Source organism: Panthera leo, chromosome F3 (assembly GCF_018350215.1).
Source record: "Panthera leo isolate Ple1 chromosome F3, P.leo_Ple1_pat1.1, whole genome shotgun sequence".
Classification (NCBI taxonomy): domain Eukaryota; kingdom Metazoa; phylum Chordata; class Mammalia; order Carnivora; family Felidae; genus Panthera; species Panthera leo.
The window spans coordinates 9,911,474-9,936,341 of record NC_056696.1 but is presented as its reverse complement, the minus strand read 5'-3'; the positions used below and the strand labels follow the sequence as shown (position 1 = coordinate 9,936,341).

The 24,868-nt window shown below is 38.4% G+C and overlaps 1 protein-coding gene across 2 annotated transcripts in view; it reads left to right on the top strand.

Moving 5' to 3' along the window:
• The window catches only part of FMN2 (formin 2), a 381,203-nt gene that overhangs the window by 174,459 nt on the left and 181,876 nt on the right, over positions 1 to 24,868 (top strand). For both annotated transcript variants that reach the window (XM_042925783.1, XM_042925782.1), the window contains one exon: positions 4,741 to 4,828. In XM_042925783.1, the coding sequence (XP_042781717.1) occupies positions 4,741 to 4,828 (88 nt within the window). The remainder of the gene's footprint in view (positions 1 to 4,740; positions 4,829 to 24,868) is intronic.

Sequence of the window (24,868 nt, the reverse complement as noted above, 5' to 3'; positions counted from 1 at the left end):
TAGACAGCATCTGTCTCTATACATCACTGTTACAGTATCATTGACTATATTCTTTATTCTATACCTTTTATTCTCATGATTTATTCATTCTGTAACAAGAAGCCTGTATCTCCCACTTCTCTTCTGTATCCCAATCTTCCACCTTCTTTCTCTCTGAGAATCAATAGTGTGTTCTCTGTGTTTATGAGTCTATTTCTATATTTGTTTGTTCACTTGTTTTCTTTTTTAGATTCCATATATAAGTGAGATTATATGGTATTTTTCTTTCTCTTAGTTCACCTAGAATAATCCCCTATAGGTCCATCCATGTTGTCAAAAATGGCAAGATCTCATTCTTTTTAATGGCTGAGTAATATTCCATTAAATGTATACACAACATCTTCTTTATCCATTCATCTATCGGTAGACACTTGGATTGCTTCCTTATCTTGGCTATTGTAAGCAATGCTGCAATAAACATTGGGGTGCATATGTCTCTTCAGATTGGTGTTTTCATCTCCTTTGGGTAAATACCTAGTAGTTGAATTACTAGATCATGTGGTATTCCTATTTTTAATTTTTTAAGTAAGCTCAGTACTGTTTCCCACAGTGGCTGCACCAATTTACATTCTCACCAACAGTGCATATGAGTTCTGTTTTCTTCATATCCTCACCAGCACTTGTTATTTCTTGTCTTTTGCATACTAGCCATTCTGACAGGTGTGAGGTGATATCTCATTGTGGTTTTGATTTGCATTTTTTTGATTATTAGTGATGTTGAACATCTTTTCATGTATCTCTTGACCATCTGGATGTCCTCTCTGGAAAAAATATCTATTTAGGTTTCCTGCCCATTTCTTTTTTTATTTTTTTTAACGTTTATTAAGACAGAGACAGAGCATGAGTGGGGAAGGGACGGAGAGAGGGAAAAAGAGAATCCGAAGCAGGCTCCAGGCTCCGAGCTGTCAGCACAGAGACAAATGCAGGGCTCAAACTCACGAACCATGAGATCATGAACTGAGCCGAAGTTGGATGCTTAACAGACTGAGCCACCCAGGTGCCCCCCTGCACACCACCCCCCCAACATTTCTTAATCAGATGTTAATGATGATGATGATGGGTGTTGAGTTATATAAGTTCTTTATATATTTTGGATATTAGCCTCTTATTGGATATGCCATTTGCCCATATCTTCTACAATTCAGTACATTGTCTTTTCATTTTATTGATGATTTCCTTTATATGCAGAAGCTTTTTATTTGGGTGCAGTTCCAATAGTTTATTTTTGCTTTTGTTTCCCTTGCCAGAGAAGACATTTCTAGAAAAATGTTGCTAGGGCCCGTGTGAAAGAGATTACTGCCTATGTTGTTTTTCTAGGAGCTTTATAGTTTCAGGTTTCACATGTAGGTGTTTAATACACTTCGAGTTTATTTTTGTCTATGGTGTAAGAAAGTTGTCCAGCTTCATTCTTTTGCATGTAGCTGTCCAGTTTTCCTGGCACCATTTATTGAAGAGACTATCTTTCCCCATTGTCTATGCTTGCCTCCTTTATTATAGATTAATTGACCATACAATTTTGGGTTTATTTCTAGATTTTATATTTTGTTCCACTGATCTTTGTGTCTGTTTTAGTGCCAGTGCCATACTGTTTTGGTTATTATAGCTTTGTAGTATGTCTTGAAACCTGGAGATTGTGATATCTCCAGTTTTGTTTTTCTTTTTCAAGATTGGTTTGGCTACTCAGGGTCTTTTGTGATTCCATACTAATTTTAGGATTACTTGTTCTGGTTCTGTGAGAAATTCTATTGGTATTTTGATAGGGATTGCATTGAATCTGTAGATTGCTTTAGGTTATGGGCATTTTAACAATATTAATTCTTCCAGTCTATACTCTGAAAACGACAAAAAAATTAGTGAAAGAAATTGAAGATGACACAAACAAATAAAGGATATTCTGTGCTCATGGACTGAAAGTCTATATGACCTTTCAAAAGACTAACCTGTAGGGACACCTGGGTGGCTCAGTCAGTTAAGCCTCTGACTTCGGCTCAGGTCATGATCTTACAGTCCATGACTTCCAGCCCTGTGTCGGGCTCTGTGCTGACAGCTCAGAGCCTGGAGCCTCTTTCAGATTCTGTCTCTCTCTCTCTCTCTCTCTCTCTGTCTCTCTCTGCAACTCTCCCACTCTCTCTCTCTCTCTCTCTCTCTCTCTGTATCTCAAGAATAAATAAACATTAAAAAATTAAAAAAAAAAGACTAACCTGTAAACATGAGCCACTCAGGTTTAAAAAGCAAGGGAATGATATGCAAATATCAGCATTCTTAGAGATGGTACTTGGAAATCAGTTTGAAGAATGGACAGGAAGCAGTGAGAGTCATCAGTGATTCTAGAATCACTTAAAAGGTTTTTTGAAGTACATGTTTATGAAAATCTGATGCCCAGATTTTCAGGTGTGCAACGGAGTGATTGTTGTGATGAGCATGCCTGCTGGTCCAGGGAACACACTTTGAGAACTATCGTACTACATTTGGGAGACTACTTCAAAAATTTTTGCATTGATCTATGTGAGATATAACATAGATATAAATGCTGACAATAGAGTTGACGAGGAAGGGTTGGTTCCAAAGATATGAAAGGAGTTATGATTGACAGGACTTGTTAAGAGACCAGAGTATACAGATGAAGTAGAGGTAAGTGTCTAGATTGATTTCTAGATTTCTAACTTTAGTAGGTAGATGGAAAATGGTGGTACCTTTATCGCAACATATGGAATAAAAGAGGAGAAGATACAATGGTTTGGGAGTGGAACTGATGATGAGTTTGGTTTTAAACACATCCAATGGAAATTTATGTGCAGATATCTGTTAGGAAAGTGGAATAGTGTAAAATTGGGGATACAGTTACAAGAATGAAGTTATAAGTGCGGGCAGGTACATCTCTAGAAGAGAAATCATAGGTATAAAGTGAACAGAATAAAGTGCTAAGAACAGAACTGTGAAGTATGCCAGTATTTAAGGTGAAATCAGAATAATTCACCTTGAAAAGGTCTGAGAAGGGCTGGCAGGAGCCATGGAGTATTTCCTAGGAGGTTGTGATCAGGCTGTCAGCACTGCAGTGAGGTCAACTGACATATGGATTCAAATGCACTTAATTTTGTCAGAGTGTCATGGATGGGACCCAGACTGCATTTATCTGAAGTTAGAAAGTGTTTTTGAGGACAGAAAACATGCCTTTTGTTTTTCTGATATTATGTTTCTGTTCACTTCTGGAGAAGATTACACTATTGATGGAAATACTTGGGGGTGTGAGTGGATTCACACTCAAGTTCTAAGCTAATATTTTAGCTGAAAATTAATAAAATGTTTAGAGAAGAAATTGAGAATCAAAATCAGGTCATGATCTTACGGTTCGTGACTTCGAGCCCTGCATCAGGCTCCGGGCTGACAGCTCGGAGCCTGGTGCCTGCTTCAGATTCTGTGTCTCCTTCTCTCTCTCATCTTCTCCCACTCTCACTCTGTCTCTATCTCTCAAAAATAAATAAATATTATAAAGAGAATAATATATGTATGTGTACATATGTACATAGACATACATATATATTCTTTTGAGGAAGCACTGTCTCTTGTGGGGTATTATTCCTTTCTACAGAAAGCTTTCAGAAGTGAGGGTTTTGTGGTTGGTCCTTCTGAAAGTGTTTTGTTTTATTCCTCACCCCCATCCCTGCTGGGGAACCAAGAATGCTATTATTGCTATTAAGAATATTGTTTTACTTTGTGACTCTGTGTGACAGCTGGTCACGATTATTTTATTAGTTTACTGATTGGCCCAACTTAAACCAAAAAGAAAGACAAGGTCAGCAAATGTGATAGCTGTTAGGGCAGCTGTCACTTCTGGTAATCTGACCACAACCTTTTTTTCCCTTTTCCTCCAGTGTTTTTCTAAGCAGATTTATAACAAAACCAAGAGAGTAAATAGAAATTGCTGCCCTCCACAAGATCAGGACCTGGGATAATGGTTTCATAATCAGGATTTATCAGTGGTGTCTGGAAAACATATTTTAAATGCGTATGTCCAATAACAATGTGCCCACCTTTATTTTGGGAAAACTTCTTGTGAGGTGTGCACATTGATTGACTCTTTAGGACTCCCTAGAAAGCCAGATTAGAGACTGAGCAGACATAGCCCTTTGGATTTGCTTCTTGTATTCCTCTATTAATTAGTTGGAAAGTTCTCCACACAATGTGGGCCAAATGCAGAACATGAGGGACTGCCAGTAAAGCAGTGAGCTTCCTAAAAGACTAGAATCAAAGCACATTTTCTATTTTGGCCTCTATTTTGGGTCTGATCAAATGGATTTTCTGTGTATAGATTTTATCTTTCACTTGTTGACCCGTGTTTCAAGGCCCGGCAGTACAAAAGGAACACTTCAAATCTCAGGCTGCAAATTATCAAATGTGTAATTGTTTTTTTCACAGAGATGAAACTAATCTTCTAAACTATTAGAAAGTTTACTTGTTGACAGATCACATTCTTAAAAGACTAGCAAACAGCATGCTATTGAGGCTTATGGGTGAAAATGGAAGATTTGAAGGTATAAGTCATGAAACACAAAAGTTCAAATCAGTTTTGAATACTTTAGTAAGGTAGTAAAGTAATGACTTTAAGTTATGTGTTTTTCATTTAGGATTCAAAACAACATGTAGTAAAGCATATCACTGGAGTTCAAATTAACATTTCCCTCTTTTCCTTTCTTCGAGCAGGTGGTCAAGTTATTAAGCAACAAAAGGTCACAAGCAGTTGGAATATTAATGTCTAGCCTTCACTTAGATATGAAAGATATACAACATGGTAAGTATACAAATAAAGATTCAGCTTTTGAATACCCACTTTTGGGCAGAAGGATGTGATGTTTGGTGGTAAAGTTGTTTAGAGTATTTAGAGTTATATTGAGATTAGTATGAATGCTACCGATCTTTCTTCCATGATCGTTTCTGGAAGGGCTGCTCATAACTTGGCTTTTGCGTTGTTTCTGTATCTTGCTAAAAGCCTAATTCTCATGTGACATATTTAGTATGCATTAATAAAGTTTGATTTTTGATTCATCATAAATACTGGTCTCACTGTGCCCTGTAACTAATTAGACTTTATCTGAGGTATTTACTTCTGGATGCCATTCTCAAAGAGTGACTGGTAAACAGGATAATAATGAGGTAGGTCTCAGCCATTGAAAACAGCTAGAGATAGTGTATTGGAGAGAGAAATATATTGAGACTTGAATCTCAAGTGTTTGATGAGCTAACATAAATTTTCTAAAAGGTTGGCTTCAACCAGTGTAGGAGTTACATGGATGCTTGTTTTGATTGTTGTTGTTTTAAGAATGGTTTTATGATTAGAGATGTCAAACAGTAGACTGGATTGCCATGTATAGTAATTAAAACTGAAAAGTGTTCAAGAGGTTGAATGATCATTTGTCACAGATGTCTATAAATCATTGGACGGACAAGGGGGCATGTTCTCTTAGTCTTCCTCTGAGATATGATGAGTTGGGGAAAGAATTGCTAAAGCAAATTTATTATTTATAACTTTTTAGGGTGGAAAGCTGTCCCTCTTCTTTCAATTATTTGGGATGACTGTATGTAAACCCCTGGGCTTTTCTATGCATAGTTATTTTTTTTTTTAATTTTTTTTTAGCGTTTATTTATTTTTTTGAGACAGAGAGAGACAGAGCATGAACAGGGGAGGGGCAGAGAGAGGGAGACACAGAATCTGAAACAGGCTCCAGGCTTTGAGCTGTCAGCACAGAGCCCGACGCGGGGCTCGAACTCACAGACCGCGAGATCATGACCTGAGCCGAAGTCGGCTGCTTAACCGACTGAGCCACCCAGGCGCCCCTAGTTATTTTTTCTAGTAACCATCAAAGATGGTTTCAAATGATTCTTGCCCACTTATATTATTGTTAGTGATCCATATACATGGAAGCAGTAATGTCATGACCTTTTGTTATTTCTTTTATGTTGTTTTAATTTATATCTTTACCCAGGCTTATAAAATATTTTCTGTGTTTGGAGTCAGGGTGATTTTAACATTTTCTAAGTGGCTTTAGTGTCGATATTTTAAATATTTGAATCCTACCCTATAATTAACAGCCATTCCTATTCCATATCTTCCTGTCACATTTATGCTAAGAGATGTGCCCAAGCACATTTATGCTAAGAGATGAAGCAGTAATATCATGACCTTTTTGTTATTTCTTTTATGTTGTTTTAATTTATATCTTTACCCAGGCTTATAAAATATTTTCTGTGTTTGGAGTCAGGGTGATTTTAACATTTTCTAAGTGGCTTTAGTGTCAATATTTTAAATATTTGAATCCTACCCTATAATTAACAGCCATTCCTATTCCATATCTCCCTGTCACATTTATGCTAAGAGATGTTGCCCAAGGTGAATAAAGGAATTAAATTTATATTCAGAATGATCCATAAGCTGTCCAGAGCCTGAGAATAGATTTAAAGCAGAATCATCCAATGGCATGCCAGTTTACCTAGTAAAGAAATATGGCTTCAAGTAGAACACAGGCTCTATAAATCATGAAAACATTCAACTGGCTTTCTAGCTTACCCCTTTATGAATGCGGATTCTATTTGTTAGCTTTAAAATATTTTGCGGAATAATTCATAAATAGCACAAGCCTGGTATGCCCTGTCAATTGATGAGTAACTCTTAATCATAATTTAAGTTTTTATTAAACTGTTTTGATGGTGAGGAGACTTCCTCAAACTGAAGCATTGGGGGTAGTCGTCATAGAACAGGACGGCAAGGCTGGCGCCGAGCAGTACTTGGCGTTTCTAAAGCTGGCAGATGTAGCCCAGTTAAGTCATAGAATGAAATCTGAAAATAATGATATGGTCCTTTCCTTCAGTCAAATATTCAATCCGGGTTGAGTTAATAATGAGAACCTTATGAACAAAGGAGTCCGCCTCACATCTGTGTCTGTGGTAAAGCCAGTGAGAGTTCATTGAAAATTTGCTCGCTTAACATGCAACGCTAACAATAACATGGCATGAACGTCAGTAGTTGAAGGGTCACACAGAATTATGCATAAACTTTATCCTATTAGGATGTGAAGTGATTGCTTGAATCACTTTGAAACCCTGCACATGGTTTTCTAAAAAAAAACAGCCGCCTTAGAATTTAAGTCTGAAGAAGCAAGTGGTGTGCCTTTCAGTGAATAAAGTCCTGTTCTGTCTCAGTATGGTGTCTGGGACCATGATTTACATGTGTGAATCACTTGTGGCCTCTAGAATAAACTTGACTTCTATCAGGATATGCCTCCACTGAGAAATCCACAGAAGCATAAACATCATTGATTTCGGTTGTAGAAGCAGCCACAGAATTTATCCAGACCTCCAGTGTCATCTTATAGAAGAGCAAACTAAGATCGTTTGGTGGTCAGGTTTCTTTTTCAATGTCACAAAGCATGTTAATGGAACAGGCTGAACTTGTACCCAGCCTTCTTCACTCGCTGGTCCTGTTCTTTTCATTCATATGAGCTGCTCCTTCAAGATTGTGCTTTTTCTACAAACAGCATCGGTATCTTGAAAACAAAGTATATGTAATATTGTAAAAAGCAGCAGGAATTATTTTCTCTCTTTCCCTTCTCCCTCACTGAAACTCTAGGAAAGGTTAGAGTTGAGCTTACTTTGTAATGCTTCTATTTTTAAAGTGCTGTGTAAGAGTAATTAATGTGGAAGGTTTAGATTAGAGGTGCCAAAAATCTCATCGTGGTCTTGCCACTACATCCACTAAACACCACATCCTGCTCAGACTCAAAGGGAGGTAAAGATAGGTTTTTTTCTACAATGGCACATATAGAGTCCTCAGTGTTAAATAGAGTCAAAGGGCAGAGAGGAGAGAAGGCATCTGTTTCTTGACTAAGTTTACTAATATGGCAGTGAGACAGTCCCAAATGATTAACTGTGTGTGTGTGTGTGTGTGTGTGTGTGTGTGTGTGTGTGTGCGTGTGTGTGCGTGCGCGCGTGCGTGTGTGTGTGCATGCACATGTGCACACAAATGTTGCAGTGAAGACCGGAGTTGTTCTAATGCAGTTGTAAATGTGTCTGGTAACTTCTAAGCTATCCTGTACATTACAACAGTTTTACAGTGGAAAGGGTGAAACTGTGGTGTGCCACCTCTGAAGAAAAAAAAAAAAAAGACCACTCCAATGGTTTAGAATAATTTAAAGTCTAGGATGAATGTACTTTTCAGAACGGATTTTCCTTTCTTTTCTAGGGCCTTAGGGTCACTATGGGTTTAGGATTTCCTTAAATCAAGCTCAAGGGATCCCCTGAGGCAATGCTAAGTGCTTATCCACTGCAGAGTTGGTTTCCTTTGGAGTCCCAGTTTACTGTCAGATGGGTCTAGAATCTGTACTTTGGGTGGACCCTGAGCTTTGATATTCGGCTTTTGACGCCATTAGGCTGTCAACAGAAAGTGCAGATTTGTTGGGATAGGGCTAAAGCACTTTGTGAACTGGCTCATTTTCTTATATACTCTTGTTTAGCATGATAATTCCTATCTTGACTGATTTTTGATGCTCTTAAACAATTTTATAAACCTATTTTATCCAGCATTTTAAATTGTTCTCATGGGAGGATCGATTGCAATCATCTAGCCTATTATTTTCAGAAGTTGGTATTATGAGAGTATCCTCCAGCTCTGTAGTTGAGTTTTGTTAAAAGAGACCGAAGTTTCTGTACAGCAATTCCATCCATATTTTGGGAGTCAGTGTGGTATTCGCAGTTCCAGGTCCATTTTAGTGGGAAACAGGAGCTGCAGGGCAATTTCAGATTTCATAAGGCTCCGTTTTACCCCACCCCGTCTCACTATGAGGTAGAATATCCACATAACTTACCATCCAAACCTGGATACCTTTGAGAGTGGAAGGGGGTGCTGTGACTAATACTGCCTGTGCAGCAGGTACAAATGGGGAATTTTTCAGGAACATCAGGAGTAGGGCAACTCTACCATCAGATCAAATGGAAATGAATTTCTGATCTAATTCTCCTTCATATACGTGTATTTGTAAAACAACTATTTATTGGCTAGGGAACTTCAGTTCACAGTGTGGAAAGCCTGTTTGGTAAACCTGGGATTGTCTAGCTGTCTGTCCTTTTGGTTCTCTCATCAATACCTTGTCTGAAAGGTTTGCTCCAGACTGATGTAAACACCTCGCAGAGGCAGGAATCTGTTAGCCTTATATTCTGTACCTGGCAACTAGAAATCTAACTCAGCCAATGTCTGGACCCAAGAGCACTTAGAGACGAAGCTTCAGGCAGCGTCCTTAAAGATCCAGGCTATAGACTTACTCCACTAAGTTTTCATGCTCTGTCTGTGGGCAGGGTGGAGTAGAGCATGTCTAAGAGATGTTAGCTAACCTGCATGTCTTATATTCTTTTAGTTTCACCAGTGAAGGCCCATTTCAGATATTAGAATGTTAACTAGCAAAGCCTCAGTTACTGATCTACATAGGGATAGATGAGGAGCTTGTGATAACTGACTCTGAAATATGGCCTTTCTTACGTAGTGCTGGCCTACCATCCCTGAGGTATGGGTGTTAAGACAAGTGACTGCTCCTTAAGTTGAAGCTTTAACTGGCTCAAATATGCCATTACATCACCTTAGTATATATGTTTTAAAATAGATTAAAGATGGGGCATCTGGGTGGCTCACTCAGCTAAGCTTCTGACTTCAACTCAGGTCATGATCTTGCGGTTCGTGAGTTGGAGCCCCAGTTCAGGCTCTGTTCTGACAGCTTGGAACCTGGAGCCTGCTTCAGATCCTGTGTCTTCCTCTCTCTTTGTCAAGAATAAACCTAAAAAAAACCCTGCCTATTTAAAAAATAGATTAAAGATACTGTAGCAAGGGATACCTAAGATGTATTTAATCATCCCACCCCTAGAAAATAAGTTTTGCTAATCTTTCAGGATTGGGCAGCCCAAAGTATTAATTAATGGCCCTCGTTCCTTTCTTCCTTTTAACGTCTGTGCTATCTAAAGCCAACTAGTATTATGAGCCCATGGGCAACAAATACTAAATTATGTCCTTGTTGAAATGTCTATCCTCTTTAAATCTGGTTTATCAAAATCATGTGTCTTGATATTAAATAAGATAACTATGCAAACCACCTGGCAAATAAAATCATGTTTATTTTTATTCTTTGGTCTCTAAGCCTAAAGATTGCTTTTTCAAACACTTTTAAAAATGCAGTTAAGGATACCTTACAAGGATGATAACATGCTTTTAGCTTTAAATTCCAGTGAAGTCTATCTGTTAATTTCTGATTTCTTATTGGAACCTGCTTCATGTTGCTGTTCTTTTGATCTTCTGTCATTGCCCTCCTTCAGAGGAGATCAGAGTTGTTAGAAGCCTTATCCTGATAACTGTTGTAAGGCAAATATCGAAATAAGCTATATCCAATGAGTGTTTTGGTTTCCAGTGCAAATAAAATTTATGTTTATACTATATTATGTAGTCTAGTAAGTACACAGTAGTATTTTATTTTTAAAAATCATGTATACATCTTAATTAAAAAATACTTTATGGCTGAAAAATACTAACCCATCATCTGAGTTTTCAGTGGGTTATGATCACTGAGCACAGATCGCCATAATAAATATAATAATAATGCAAAATTTGAAATATTGTGAGAATTATCAAAATGTGACACAGTGACACAAAGCGAGCCAATGCTGTTGGAAAAATGGCACCAATGTACTTGCTTCCAGCAGCATTTCCACAAACCTTCAACTTTTAAAAAAACGCAGTATCTGCCAAGTCAATAAAGCTAAGTACAATAAAATGAGGTAAGCCCGTAGCTGTGTAAAGTGGTCCAGAAAAGGGAGTTATGACTGTTCATTATACAATGGAGGGAATAGAGACTTCTAGATTAAGCTTGCCTGGGGCTTCACCTTAATAGGATCAGAATGGGTGTCCAGTTCCTTCGGCTCCTACACTGGCCAAAGCACTTTGGGCCCTCAGTTGTTTTTGAGTTACTAAAGTTCTAGAAAATATATTTAGCAAATTAAGTGTCATTTCATACATTCCTCAGTTTGTTTATTGGGTCTCCTCCTTAGAGAATGAAGCAGATTTTTTTTTTTTTCACAGCTATGAAAAATACTTTAGAGGGAATTATTAATGGAGTTGCTTGTTCATGATTGAACCAAGCAAAGATAAACAAATTTGCTCTAGAGAAACAACCCGGGCTGAACTTATTGATGAATGAAAGCGGGTTGTGATTACTTGTAAAAAGCTTGTGACACACAGAGCATGGAACTTTCCAGTTTACTGATGCTCAGAGAGTATATAGGGAAAGACGCTCTATCTCCCTAGTTCAGTCCTTGCTTTCATTTTGTACTCACACTCTAAGCATATTTCTTTATTCTTTGTGTCTGTATTTCCCTGCGTTTTTCCCTTTACTTTCACGTGTAGACTAGCATTTTGATTAAGAGCATGATTCCAGGGCCGAGCTGCTTGGGTTTTATTTGGGACAGAATGTATTTCTCCCCCCCCAGCCCCCAATTCATCTGTTCAAAGCCCTAATCCCCAATGTGATTGTACTGACAGTGGGGCCTTTGGGAGATACTCAGGTTAGGTGAGCTCATGAGGGCGGCTCCCATGATGGGATTAACACCCTTTAAGAAGAAGAACGGAGGCCACAGTCTCTGCAAACTAGGAAGAGGGTCCTTACCAGTTCAAGCCTCCAGAACTGGGAGACCTTAATTCCTTTTTAAACCACTCAATCTGTGATATTTGTTAGCGGCACCATCTGACCGATTTGGTAAAGATTCTGGGTAAGACAGATTTGAATCCCAGTGCTGCCACCGGTTAGCTGAGTAAACCAGGGTGCTTTTCCTCGTATCTGTATACCTCAGTCTCCTCATTTTAGAAAGGGCGACTAAATGAATTATTTCCTGTAAACACACACACATTAAACGGTCAATATTCTGTCCTCACCTTTCTGCATTTCTTAGAAAAGGAGTTCGTTTATAGGCTTTGGAGATGTTTGAACTCAGAATCTGGCCAACCAGTGAGGAGGGAGAACTTAGAGACTTTATTCCTTCTCCTGTTACTGAGAACATGTTCTGCTACAAGCCTTTACCATGAGACAACAGAGGTAGTGGAATACAGAAGCTGCACCTGATGACCTTTGAGAGCAAGATGAGAGAGGAGGAGTGGGAGTCTAAGTTCAAGGGGTGCATAACTAACGCAGACTTGATTCTTCTGGAGCTTGGGTTTTCCATCAGTATTACTAAAATATTGAATATTAGTACTGAGCTGTGTCCATTTCTGTTTTCTGGATGGAGATAAATATGAGAATTATTTCTATTAGCAGCTCCTAGAAGGTGAGCATGGACACATCCTTGGACTGTACTTTGTCTGCAAGGAGAGCAATTTGTTTTGGAAATTTAAAAGGCTGGGGTCTCCCCTAACTGTGTGATTTCTAAATCATTGTCTCTGTGCAGCGTGCCAACCATATTCCTCGTGGACCACTGTTGGCTGTGGGTGGCTTGTGAGGGTAGCAGGGGAAGGCAGTTTGACTTGGTTGCTACAGTGAGTTTTGGTAAGAAGCAGGAGTAGAATCTTAAGTGGAGACACAGACGCTTCTGTTTCTTGCTTTGACATATTATTTAACTGACGGTTACACTGGTTTCTAGCTATGAATGTAAAGTATAAAAACACTTCTTTAAAACCGAGAGATACCCTTTCTTAACTATGAGAACTTACGGTAACTCTTCCCGTGTATTTTGATAGCCTACACACATAGTAGCTTTTTCACCCTTTCGGGCTGCCACTGAATACCATTTTTTTAATGAAATTTTCTACCAAATGAGTGGTAGATTACAAACTCCTGGTCTGTTTCGTAGAGTTTCTGATTTCATTCTTTGAGACACAAGCTTTTTCACTTGTCTATTAATTACCAGAAGAAAGTTTATCCATAATCATTTATTTATTTTTGTAATATTCTCAAAACCTGGGTTCAGTATGGGCAATGTTGTTTTTTTTCCTGGCAGGTTTTCCAGTGTCTGGCTTCTTTGTGAAACTCAAGTTTACAAGGCTCACTTAGAAATTGCTTCATGCCCCCTTTTTTACCTTTATTTTAAGTGTTTTCCTCACATAAGATATAGAGTTTTAAGTCCTGTTTATTATATTTATTGGGACATTAAAAATCTAGTAAATGCTACTGGGAAGTTTAGTGAATGGTTTTCATTGAAATGTAAAGTCAATTAGAATTAGAAATTTGAGAAGAAAGTGGGCTCCATCCAGTGAGCTGTGTAACCTTTTCATCAATTGTAGCCTTGTCGCAGAGAAAAATACATGCGAGATAGGTCCATTTTCATTAAAACCTACTTTTAGAAATTTAATATAAGAATATGTTTTAAAAATTCATTACCTAGAGTTTGTTATAAAAAGAAAGACCTCCTAAATCATTTTAAGTCACACATAGATTATTAAATCAAGGGAAAATGAATGATAAGTTTTTATTACAGCCTCAGAAAAAACCTGGGTTGTACTTAGCTTATATTTTTTATGACATTGTTCCACAATTGGGCTTTTTGATTATGTTTTTATGGGAAGGAGAAACACAATACTTGAGGCTGTTCTGAAACTGTGAGCTTTGATGTGGGTATTCTTTTCCTTCATTGCACTTAGTGTTTGATTATGTATTGGTGTTTGTGTGTTTGTTTTTTCTGCCCCCCTCCACCACCTCCCAACCCTCCCTCCCACATCAGCTCCATGAAGCCTGCAGATAAAGCCCACTGCAGCTCAGCTCAGGATGTTCGCCCATATAATGCCCTATCTGCTCTTCACAATCATCGGGTGATTGTTAAAGGAATTGCCCAGGACCAAATGGGGGGTGCGTGGAGGTGGAGCCCAAATTTGAGCACAGACACTGAATGCATAATTAATCGCACCAACTTTGACCCTTGACCCACTGTGTGTTAAAGGTGCAGTTTTTGCAAAAATATTCCGTTTGCACAGTCCTTGAGAGGGGTGGGGATTTGGACTGTTATTGGGGGAAAGGGAAACCCCCTCTTGATAACTGGAATCCCGTGTGTACTTTAAAATTGACTTATTTAAAATTCTATGTGTTTTGACACGTGCTTTTTCAGCACCCCAAAGCGGCCATTCTTAGGATGCTTTCTGGTCTTTATCCTCTCAGATGAACTGAGCATCTGAGAGTACTAGAGGTGAGGAAAGTAAAGAGTGATTGGCACTTTCCACATTTCCCTTAGGAGCTACCTGTGTCCTATTCCTACTAGGTACATTCTAGCAATAAACTCATGGTTATTCCCCGTAAGCCCTGTGTGCTGAGACATTGGGTAAAATGGTTTAAAACGTTATGTAATGTGATGTTGTCTTTGAGCATGACTACAGTAACGATATTTCATGCTGATGACTATCTTACCTCCCTCCTCACAATCAAACATGAATACAAGAATACTACTTCCCTAGAAGCAGTTTTCATCCAAATACTTCTGAATATGCTATAAAATTTATTAAACAGTTTCAAACAATTATTATTTACATGTGATTAAGAAATCAAATAGTACAGGAGGGCTTGCGATGGAAAACAACTCGGAATTCCCCATATGGACTTTGTCACTTCCACGATAGATTGTAAAGCCATGATTTCTCCTTGCTTGAGCCACTGTGGAATAATCCCAGCCTCCTTCAAGTAAATGGTGGAATTTAGGAGGATGCTTGTCTGTTGTTGTTACTGAACAGTATGAAGTCCTTATGAATTAAATTGTTGTGAAGAGAATTCTAAATTGAACATGATGTTTAAATAGATTATCTGCCAATTTTCTTTTAATTCTAAAATTTATGATTCTAAGTTTTGGGATGTACAATTGCTGATAATAATAATAATAGCCAGCATGCAAAGTCATTGCTGTAGGGTTTGCAATGACTCTATGAGGTAGGTGGTGTTATTATCCCCATCTCAGGGCCAAAAAACTGAGGCAGAGAGGCAAAAGAAAGTTAAGCAGCAGGTGTGTGTGGGGGGGGGGGGGGGCTGTGGTTTAATCATAGGTGGTCTGGTTGCAAAGTCTGTGCTCTGAAGCCCTGTGCCGTACTTCCTAAGAAGTCTCAAATGTTAGTAATTGTATCGGTGACTTAAGCTGGAGAAAATGGCACATGATTTTCTTTTTTTGCCTTCATGGTTCATAACTACAAAACCAGTCTACTGGCTAGCAACTATCATTGCTATTTACAGCACTCTAATGTAGTGTCATACAGCTAGAGCACACATTCTTATTGTGTGTGTTTGTAGGGGGAGTGGAGGGAGGGAAGGTAGAATCAAGGAACATAGAAAAAGACTGTCATGAAGGATGCAAAGAACTTATTTAATGGATCCCGTAGGATTTGCTTTAAAATTCCTTCTATTATCACTTCCTGTCTGGTCTTCTGTGCTTTAGGTGATACTCAGATGTGCTTTGCTAGAGAAAGCTGCCGAGTGGAGCGTGTGTCTATATGCCCAACTTCTGTACCAATTAAAGGGATAAAGAGAAGAATGCATTCGGAGACTATAATCACCTGAGCAACATATTTTCATATAAGTGCAAAGTGTATTAGAGTGGCCAATTATGCCGTTATAACCATTGGTTCTTACCATAAAGATCTCAGCGTTGACAGTTATATCAGGGGGATCTTGATTCATTCATTCCTAATATTTCTGTTTGCCTTCCTTTCCTTATTTCTTCCCATATTTAATTATTCACTTACTCAGATATTTACTGAGTATTTAGTTTGTGCCAAGCTCCATTCCTGGCACTGGGATACAAAAATGAGAACAAAAAAGCCAAAACAACAAATGGCTGTGTGGAACTTGAATTCCATTAGGGAAGAAAACGATTTATAAATATATAAAGCAAAATGTATGGTATGTCAAATGGTGATACGTGCCATTGAGGAAATAAACAAAAGCAGGGAATGGAAAGAGCACAGAGTGGAAGGCAAGGGAGAAGTCAGGGAGAGCCTCAGTGAGGACTTGAAATCTGAAGGGTGCAAGAAAAAGAACCCCATACAAATCATAGGGAAGAGCATGTTGTAAGAAGAAGCAGTCAAGTGTGACAATCTTGTGGTGCTAATAACCTGACACACTAAAGGATCAGCAAGTTGCCTGGTGATCCTAGAGAGAGTGATCAAGGGGGAGAGAAGTTTGAGATGTCTTTAGGTAAATAATGGGGGGCACAGGGCAGGGAGAAGTCAAAGGGGTTTGGCAGGAGGACCAGAAGAAATCTATAATAGTAATTCAGATGCAAGACAATGGTGACTCGTTCCCGAGTAATGACAGTAGAGGTGTGAGATGTAGCCAGATTCAGAATATTTTTTGAAGGTAGAGGTAACAGGATTTGCTTATGGATTAGATGTAGACTCTGAGAAAGAGTGAGGACTCTAGGATTTTTGGCCTTAGTTAATACAAGGATTTATTTGCTGTTTTCTGAGATGAGGAAAATTGCAGAAAGGGTAGTTTGAGAAGGGAAGGTCAGGAGTTCCACTTGAGACATGCCATGTTTAAGATTCCTGTTAGACATGTGAGTAGAGGTGTTGTACATTTAGCATCATAAGTTCAGATTTAGAGAATTTTGGACTGGCGACACAGCATGGGATTCATTAGCATCCTAATGATGGATGTAAGTGTAGGTGGAGTAGAATGGAAATCCAAGTATGAGCCTTGGAGTTCAGCAGTAAGAGGATGCAGAGAGAGGAGGAGGAACCAACAAATACCGAGAAGAAATTGCCAGTTGAGGTAGACGGAAGACCAAGAGAGTGTTTTGTCTTGAAACCAAGCAAAGGAAAAGAGAACTCTGTCAGATGTTGCTGATAGACCAAATTAAGTAGTGGTTGTTGGGGATCTTGACAACAGGTGGGCAAAGTGGTGGAGGCCAGAGCCTGCCTTTTATGAGAGGATGGAAAGAGCGATTTGGAGAAGGCTTGTATTAGAGTCTTTAATGACTTGAGAGAAAGTATAACATGTTTGTTAGTCATGTGAATGGTCTCTTAGGAATGGAAGAAATGAATCTATAGGAGACAGTGGTCACTGCTAGACTGATGCCCCTGAGGAGGGGGAGGAAGGCAACCAGTGCCAAGTACAAGGGTTGGCTTTAGTTGGACACTGACAGATCATCCATAGGAAGACTAGAAGGGGAAGAGTACCAGCACAGATTCATTGAGGCTCATAGTTTGGGGACTTCTGGGAGTTCTTTCTTAACTGTTTTTATTTGCTCAGAGAAGTAAGAGCAAGGTCATCAACTGAGAACCAGAAGGTTGAAGATGGTGTTGGAGGTTTGAGGAGAATGGAGAGGGTTCTTTACCAGAGTGGCGGAGTAGGAAATTATAGTATGACCACAAGATAAGAGTAAAGGACCCATTTGAGGTTAGTGGCCATAAATTTAAGGATGGTTCATGTTTCTGGCAGTCATATTCATCTGTGAGGCATGCTCATGTACAGTGTGTTAAGAGTGGTTTTAACAAATGTTGAGGTTTTGCCATTTTACTGAGACACCTTGGGGGAGGCAGGAGTTAAAGGGCATATGCATGTGGGTATAAATAATGGTCTATGGTTTAAAGTGTGTGTTAGGACATAAAGGAGGCATGTAAGGGACAAAATAATGGGAGGGGACTCAATGGATCATGGGTCCTGGTGAGACTGACAAGAGAAAACTTTGAACTCACCTTGGGGGTTATATAAACTTGTACTTCAAGTGACTTAACTGAAATCATCATGTTAACACCTAGTTTCACCTCAGCAAAAGGAAAATGAGCAATTAGCATTGTTGATGGAAGATGCAAGAATTTTCTGAGGCAGGCATCAGTGTTTATGTTGCTTCTCCAAACTAGACATCATTTGCCATCATGGTCCTCAAGGCATTGGATATACTGAGCTACTCAGTTTACTGAAAATAAGTGAGTTTTCACAAACCTTCAGGATTATATCCTACTTGAATCTAATGTGACATTGCTTAGAGTATTCTAGATGGGCTAGGAATTAGATCAAATGGAAAATGAAGAGCAAAGAGAAATATATTTATGTTGAGCATATTATATATTTTTATTGGTTCTGTCTGGAAATGGGGCAGAATGCCCAAGCTCTCTTTGTTTTCCCTCATTTGTGCATCACATTTTGTTCACCAAGAAAATGGACTTATGCAGTAGATAATTGGAAGTTGTTTTACAATCAGATTGTGTTTTTACATTATTTCCACTGAGCAGTTGGCTCTAGTAATTATTCTTCCATAAAGAGGGACATAAACAGGAACAGCTTTCTTGATTTGCTAACACTCCTGTGAAGATAAATTTGAAATATTTGTCCCTAGACAAAATATTAGTAACTAAATACAAACAAATTTGATTACTCTTTAGTGGACTATTGGATAACGTTGAAAATTTGTGATAACAGCCATTTAAGGGAATACAAATTGAGTAATTTATGATCTCCATGTTGATATTAATTATTTCCTTTGGAAAGAAATGTCATTCTTAGCATTTTTCATTTTAAAATTCAAAATTTTATAATCAATCTGTTTTAGACCTGTTAGCTTCCATGCTTTTAGACTGCTATATTTTGATGCAGTTATGTCATGTATTTCTTCCTTTAAAAAGTTTTAATTAATGGAGAATGGAAATGTGTTTCATAAATATCATGCCTCAATAAAAATTGTTTTACACTTTAGAAAATCTCTTCATAGTCCAGTTTAATAGACAGCCAGATTCTCCTATCTGCTTTTGCATTTATTCAGTTGCTATATGTTGTTTTGGTTGAAATGTATGAAGAAAATCTGTCTTCACACAGATAATGCAGCTGGAAAGAGGTATTAGTCTTTCAGATTATGGTGGCTATTATTCTTTTGTTTTAAAGTTTACTTATTATTGAGAGAGAGAGAGAGAGAGAGAGAGAGAGAGAGAATGAATGCATGTGAGTGGGGGAGGGTCAGAGAGCTTGAGGAAGAGAGAGAGAATCCCAAGCAGCCTTCATGCTAACTGCACAGAGCACAATGCAAGGCTCAAACTCAGGAACTGTGAGATTATGACCTGAGCCAAAATCAAGAGTCCAATGCTTAATGGGCTGAGCCACCCAGGTGCCCCTGGTGGACATTATTCTTAATACTACACCAAAACTAGGGGCACCTGGGTGGCTCAGTCGATTAAGCGTCCAACTTCGGCTCAGGCCATGATCTCACAGTTCGTGGGTTCGAGCCCCGCGTTGTGCTCTGTGCTGACAGCTCACAGCCTGGAGCCTGCTTCAGATCCTGTGTCTCCCTCTCTCTCTGCCCCTCCCCTGATCACACTCTGTCTCTCTGTCTCTCAAACATAATTAACATTAACAAAATATGACTTCACTCATATGAGGACTTTAAGAGACAAAACAGATGAACATAAAGGAAGGGAAACAAAAAGAATATAAAAACAGGGAGGCGGACAAAACAGAAGAGACTTATAAATATGGAGAACAAACTGAGGGTTGCTGGAGGGGTTGTGGGAGGGGGGGATGGGCTAAATGGCTAAGGGGCATTAAGGAATCTACTCCTGAAATCATTGCTTCACTATGGGCTAATTGGGATGTAAATTTTAAATAATAAAAAATCTTCAACCAATAGTAGTTTCCTTATAGTTATTTGCAATTTGGAATTTCAAAGCCATATCAATACACTTTTCACACATTAAAAAAAAAAGATTACATTTCACTCAACGTTAAATACATCGATCTGCTAACATTACCTTATTTAACTGAGTTAAGGCATTTGGATGACTTAGATGTTTGGCAGAAAACACAAATTTAGGAGTATGGGTTCACTTAAATGAAACCCAAATATTCATTTAAATTCTAACAGGCTCTGCTATGTTTTGAAGTGAATTCCAGTTCCAATATGTGTGTGCTAATGTTGGTTGTTTCAGTGCCCTGTTTTAAGCGTAACTTGCAACTATGCAGAGAGACATTTGGGGGTCCTGGACTCACTGCAGCGGAAGAGTGGAAACTAGCATCAGAGGGTCAGTCGACCTTATCTCAGCCATAATCTCTGGAATGAAATATTCCCGTCATCAGCTGCACGTAGCAAAAGGTCTGGGTGTCATAAGGAAATGACATCAGTTTTCTAGCATCTGTGATATGCCCTCGAGTAGTAATTTCAGAATACTTAGTAAAAGGCTTAGATTGTTGAAATATGATGTAGTCTGGGGAGTTAACTTTCAGTCTCAATCTCTGACTCTTTTATTCTGTGCCAGAAAGGAATCCTGCAAGACAGGATGAGTTTTCCTTTGTGGCAGCCTGGCTAGTGAGGATCAATACACCTACTCTCCAATTTCCTCACTTAGAAGAGAGGAGGAGGTGTGATATTCTCCGGGAATTCGAGGAAGAGGAAATTGTTTTTCTTGAACAAGAAGGTTCATGATTTCAGCTGAGAGTATTTTCAAGTATTTTGGCAAAGTGTTTTAGCCACCAGCAACCATTTCCCCTACGCAGATACGTTCAGATGGGCTCTATACACCTTGAACGCAAGGAGCAGACAAAAATACAAAAGAAGCTTTGTGTGGGGGAATTGTGAAATTTGAAGTCTGCATTGTTTTAATGGTTGAAGGTTTGATGGGATTATTTATGTATAGGAATACTTAAGGAAAATATATTAGCAAATTTTTGTGATGGTGGAAAAATGTTCTCTTGGTCAGTCAAAGCCAGTGGACTCCATTGAAAGCTTTTCTAAATAGTAACGTTCACCCTCTGTTTTACTATTTGTGCATATTGCCAGTCATCAAGGGATGTCAGGAAGCTCTGGTCATAAAAATAGCCTTCTTTAATTAAATAATTTCTTAATAAACCATGAGAAGAAAAGGATACACGCATCTTACTCAAATCCACATTTGGGAGGCATCGTAGTTGCAGAAGTGCTAGAAGTCACTGGATATTTAAAATAATGAAGCATAAATTATATTTAAAAATAAATAAAATAATGAAGGAGGGGCGTCTGGGTGGCTCCAACTTCGGTTCAGGTCATGATCTCGCGGTTTGTGAGTTCGAGCCCTGCATTGGGCTCTGCGTTGACAGCTCAGAGCCTGGAGCCTGCTTTGGGTTCTGTCTCCCTCTCCCTCTGCCCCTCCCCTGCTCACCCTCTGTGTCTCTCTGTCTCAAAGGTGAATAAACATTAAAAACAAATTAAAAAATAATGAAGGAGGTGGATGGGGAATGAGGGATGGGGGAGAGGGGAAAAATGGGTGATGGGCATTGAGGAGGGCACTTGTTGGGATGAGCACTGGGTGTTGTATGTAAGCCAATTTGACAGTAAATTATATTTAAAAAAAAAGAAAACATGAAAACTGAAAAAATAAAATAATGAAGAAGAAGGGGGGACAAATAGTCCCCTTTGTCAAGGCAGGATGCTGAGCATCTGGTGGTCATTTCTGAACCCTAGGGAGTGGGCAGTATGATGACAGAATAGCAGATAGAAGGAGGAAAATTCCTCCAACAGTGGCCTTTCCATTCACCAGACAACTACTAAAGTTTAATTAAGGCTCAAAAGTCTAAGGGGATGAATTAGAACGGAGGCAGTTCCATTTGAAAAGTTTCTGTTTTACTTAGAAGCGACTTTTATTCATTAAAAGCACATCAGAGTAATCAGAATATTTGGAACTCCTCCCCATATTTAACTGATCTCTCATTCCCAGCAATGAAAGATTACACTAATCCACACACACACACACACACACACACACACACACACACACACATCAAGAGAGAAGAAAGAAAAACTTTCATTAACCGAACAAATGGCAGAAATGACTGAACACACACATAAACTAGAGCATTACATTTTTGCACGTATTAACTGCATGTTGAACTAAGTAAACCACAAAATGATTCTTAAGGGAACTTAAGCATCATGTGTATTCTTTAGATGTTTTTTTCTCAAGTTTTTTGGCAAAATAGTCATGAGACAAGTTGTTAGTCAAAGTCATCTCTGTGGTACAATGAAAGGAATTACCGTAACATGTCACGTCTTGGTATGCAAGCTCTCATATTCTCAGTCGTATATGTTCACAACTAAGTTTTCTTTATTTTTTGATAGATCTTTAATTTTCAGTGGCTAAACTTCTTGGTTTCTTTTCCTTCCTCAACATGTCTGCCAATAGATAAATGTTAATATTTACTGAGGAAGCTATGTAAGTGCATGTTTAAGTAAATTACTTTAAAAAATGACTTTTAAACCACAATTATAATCTTTATGTTTGTAAGTTCAGGCTTTCTCTTCGGGGTTCCTTTTGAAATCAGACATGTTTGTGAAGAATTACCCCCCAAAAAGTATGACTGTTATCTGTGTGAAAGTTATTTTGGCACAAGGCATTTTAAATTTCTGATAGATTGTGTACTTTTGGAGCAATGTATATGCGTGCATTCAAAATAAAACTTAACAGTGTTCCCCCTTTACAGTATGTGTTAGGAAACAGTGGCAAAATGTGGACAGAGTTAGGGTCCTATTTCCAGGGAGACTCACTAAGCTCTATTTTACAAGAGCATAAATGTTTACCTAAGCAAGAAGGTGAAGTCCGTTATGCCCAATAAAGGACATTTTGCAGTGCTGGTTTACGGAAAACATTCAACAGACAGTGGATCTTTTACACAAAGTACAGTGCGTTGTTTGAAACTATGTATGCTCATCTATACACTGTGCTTAAAATAAACACTATCTGGGAATATGCTAGTCTTTTTTTCTTTCTTTCTTTTTTATTCCACACCCTAGATTTTGTCACCTGCCAAAGTCAAATAAATCTTATCTAAACAGTTGAGATAAGCCTTGAGTTGTACCCAGTATGGTCAAATCAACAAACCTCTTCAAAAACAGAAATGAAATACAATATCACTAGATTAAACAGTCTACAATGGCAATCATGTTTGCATTTAAAGATTTTATTCCAAAAGGATTACAGTGTTGGTATCCGTTTTTCCCCCTGCCTAGACAAGAAGGCGACATACTGAGTCAAACAAAATGCATTTGCTCTCTAACAATTTAACTTGTGTGGCTCTTATAAACAAGGCCCATAGGTGTATGAAGCCTACTGACTTAATCAGTAACTCATGTCATTAACTTTGTATAAGCAAGTATGCTTGAGAGGTACCAGTGGTGGATTGGGTATCAGATTTGTTTTTTTTTTTTCCCAGCAGCAGGAAAGCCTTTCTTTATGTAGCCTAAGTACAAAAATCTGTAGAATTCTGGCATTTTATTGTCTGTACCTTACAACAAATCCCTACCAGGTTAAACTGCCTGAAAAGAGAAGGTAGTATAAATGGCTATGTATTCTAAATTAATAGGATATTATAAAAATGCAATTTTCTTCCCTTCTAAGGCACATATCAATTTAATTGCTAATGCACACCCTACAAGGGCAGGAAGTGTGTCTGAGGTTTGCCACCACCAGGTCCCCAGGGCTGAGAAGGCTACCTGTCCTGGAGTTAGAACACTATGAATATTTATTCCAGAAATGAATAAATGATGTTTTCAAGAAGATGCTATTTACTTTGCAGATAAATACAAATATTTTATAATGATTTAATCAGTTGCTGATATCTAAAAGTATGTTTGTGAAGTGAATATATTTTTATTTATAGTTAAATGGTTCCCTTTCAATGTCACACTGTTTAATTGGCAATTTATTTATAAGTGATAAGCAGTAAACATGTCATGATGTCAATCAATGGCATTTTTAAAACTACCTCACAGATAGTATTAACTTCTGTGCACTTCTTGACCATAGAGTATTTTATACACTGCCTGCTGGTTTGAAAATAACCCATGTCCCCACTGGTCTTTAAGTACATCTTCACATACTCGCACTCAGCCTCTCGCACATCTGAGAGTTAGCCCAACCGGATATACAGTTGGGGTTCTGATGTGATGCCTTTCTTTTATTTTTAAGGTCCAAACAATAGTATAAAATACATATCTTCATTTTCTAATTTATATTGTTGTATAAGAGCAATTGTGTGTATAAAGGTATATATGATATTCAGACATTTAGAGAGAGCTAAGAGTCTTCCATTTTTGGGTGCCCACTATGGCAAGGACTGTGTTCCACCTCTTAATTTGACAATAACCATTTGAGGGAGGTGTTAACATCATTATATACCCATTTCACATGTGAATAAACTGAGACTCAGCTTATCAAGGATCTCCCAAGGGACACACACTACCTAATCACAGATCCATGTTTGTTTGTTTTTTTTAAATTTTTTTTATGTTTATTTTTGAGAGAGAGAGAGAGACAAAGTGCACGTGGGAGAGGGGCAGAGAGACAGGGAGACACAAAATCCGAAGCAGGCTCCAGGCTTTGAGCTGTCAGCACAGAGGCTGACACGGGGCTCGAACTCATGAACTGTGAGAGTCAGACACTTAACCAGAACTGAGCCACCCAGGCGCCCCCACGAATCCATGTTTTTAATCCAGGTTTGTGTGAATCCAAAGCACTGAGGTTTAAGGTTTCAAGAAATTTTAGAAAAAAATCAAGAGTGATTATTTGGGTAAATTAGAACTTCTCAATAAATATGTTAATATATTAACCAGGGATTTGAATGGAAGGGGCAATAGCAAAATTTAGAAGTCTTATAAATGTAAAAGGAATGGAGTGTCACTGTTTTAATTTGGAATCTTTAAAAGAATGCTATTGATGTATTTGTTGTTAAATTTATTATGGTCCTTAGATAATCCAGAATTCCTTGAAATATTATTCAAGAATTTGTGTGTTTTGGGGCGCCTGGGTGGCTCAGTTGGTTGAGCGTCCGACTTCGGCTCAGGTCAGGATCTCACGGTCCGTGAGTTCGAGCCCCGCGTCTGGCTC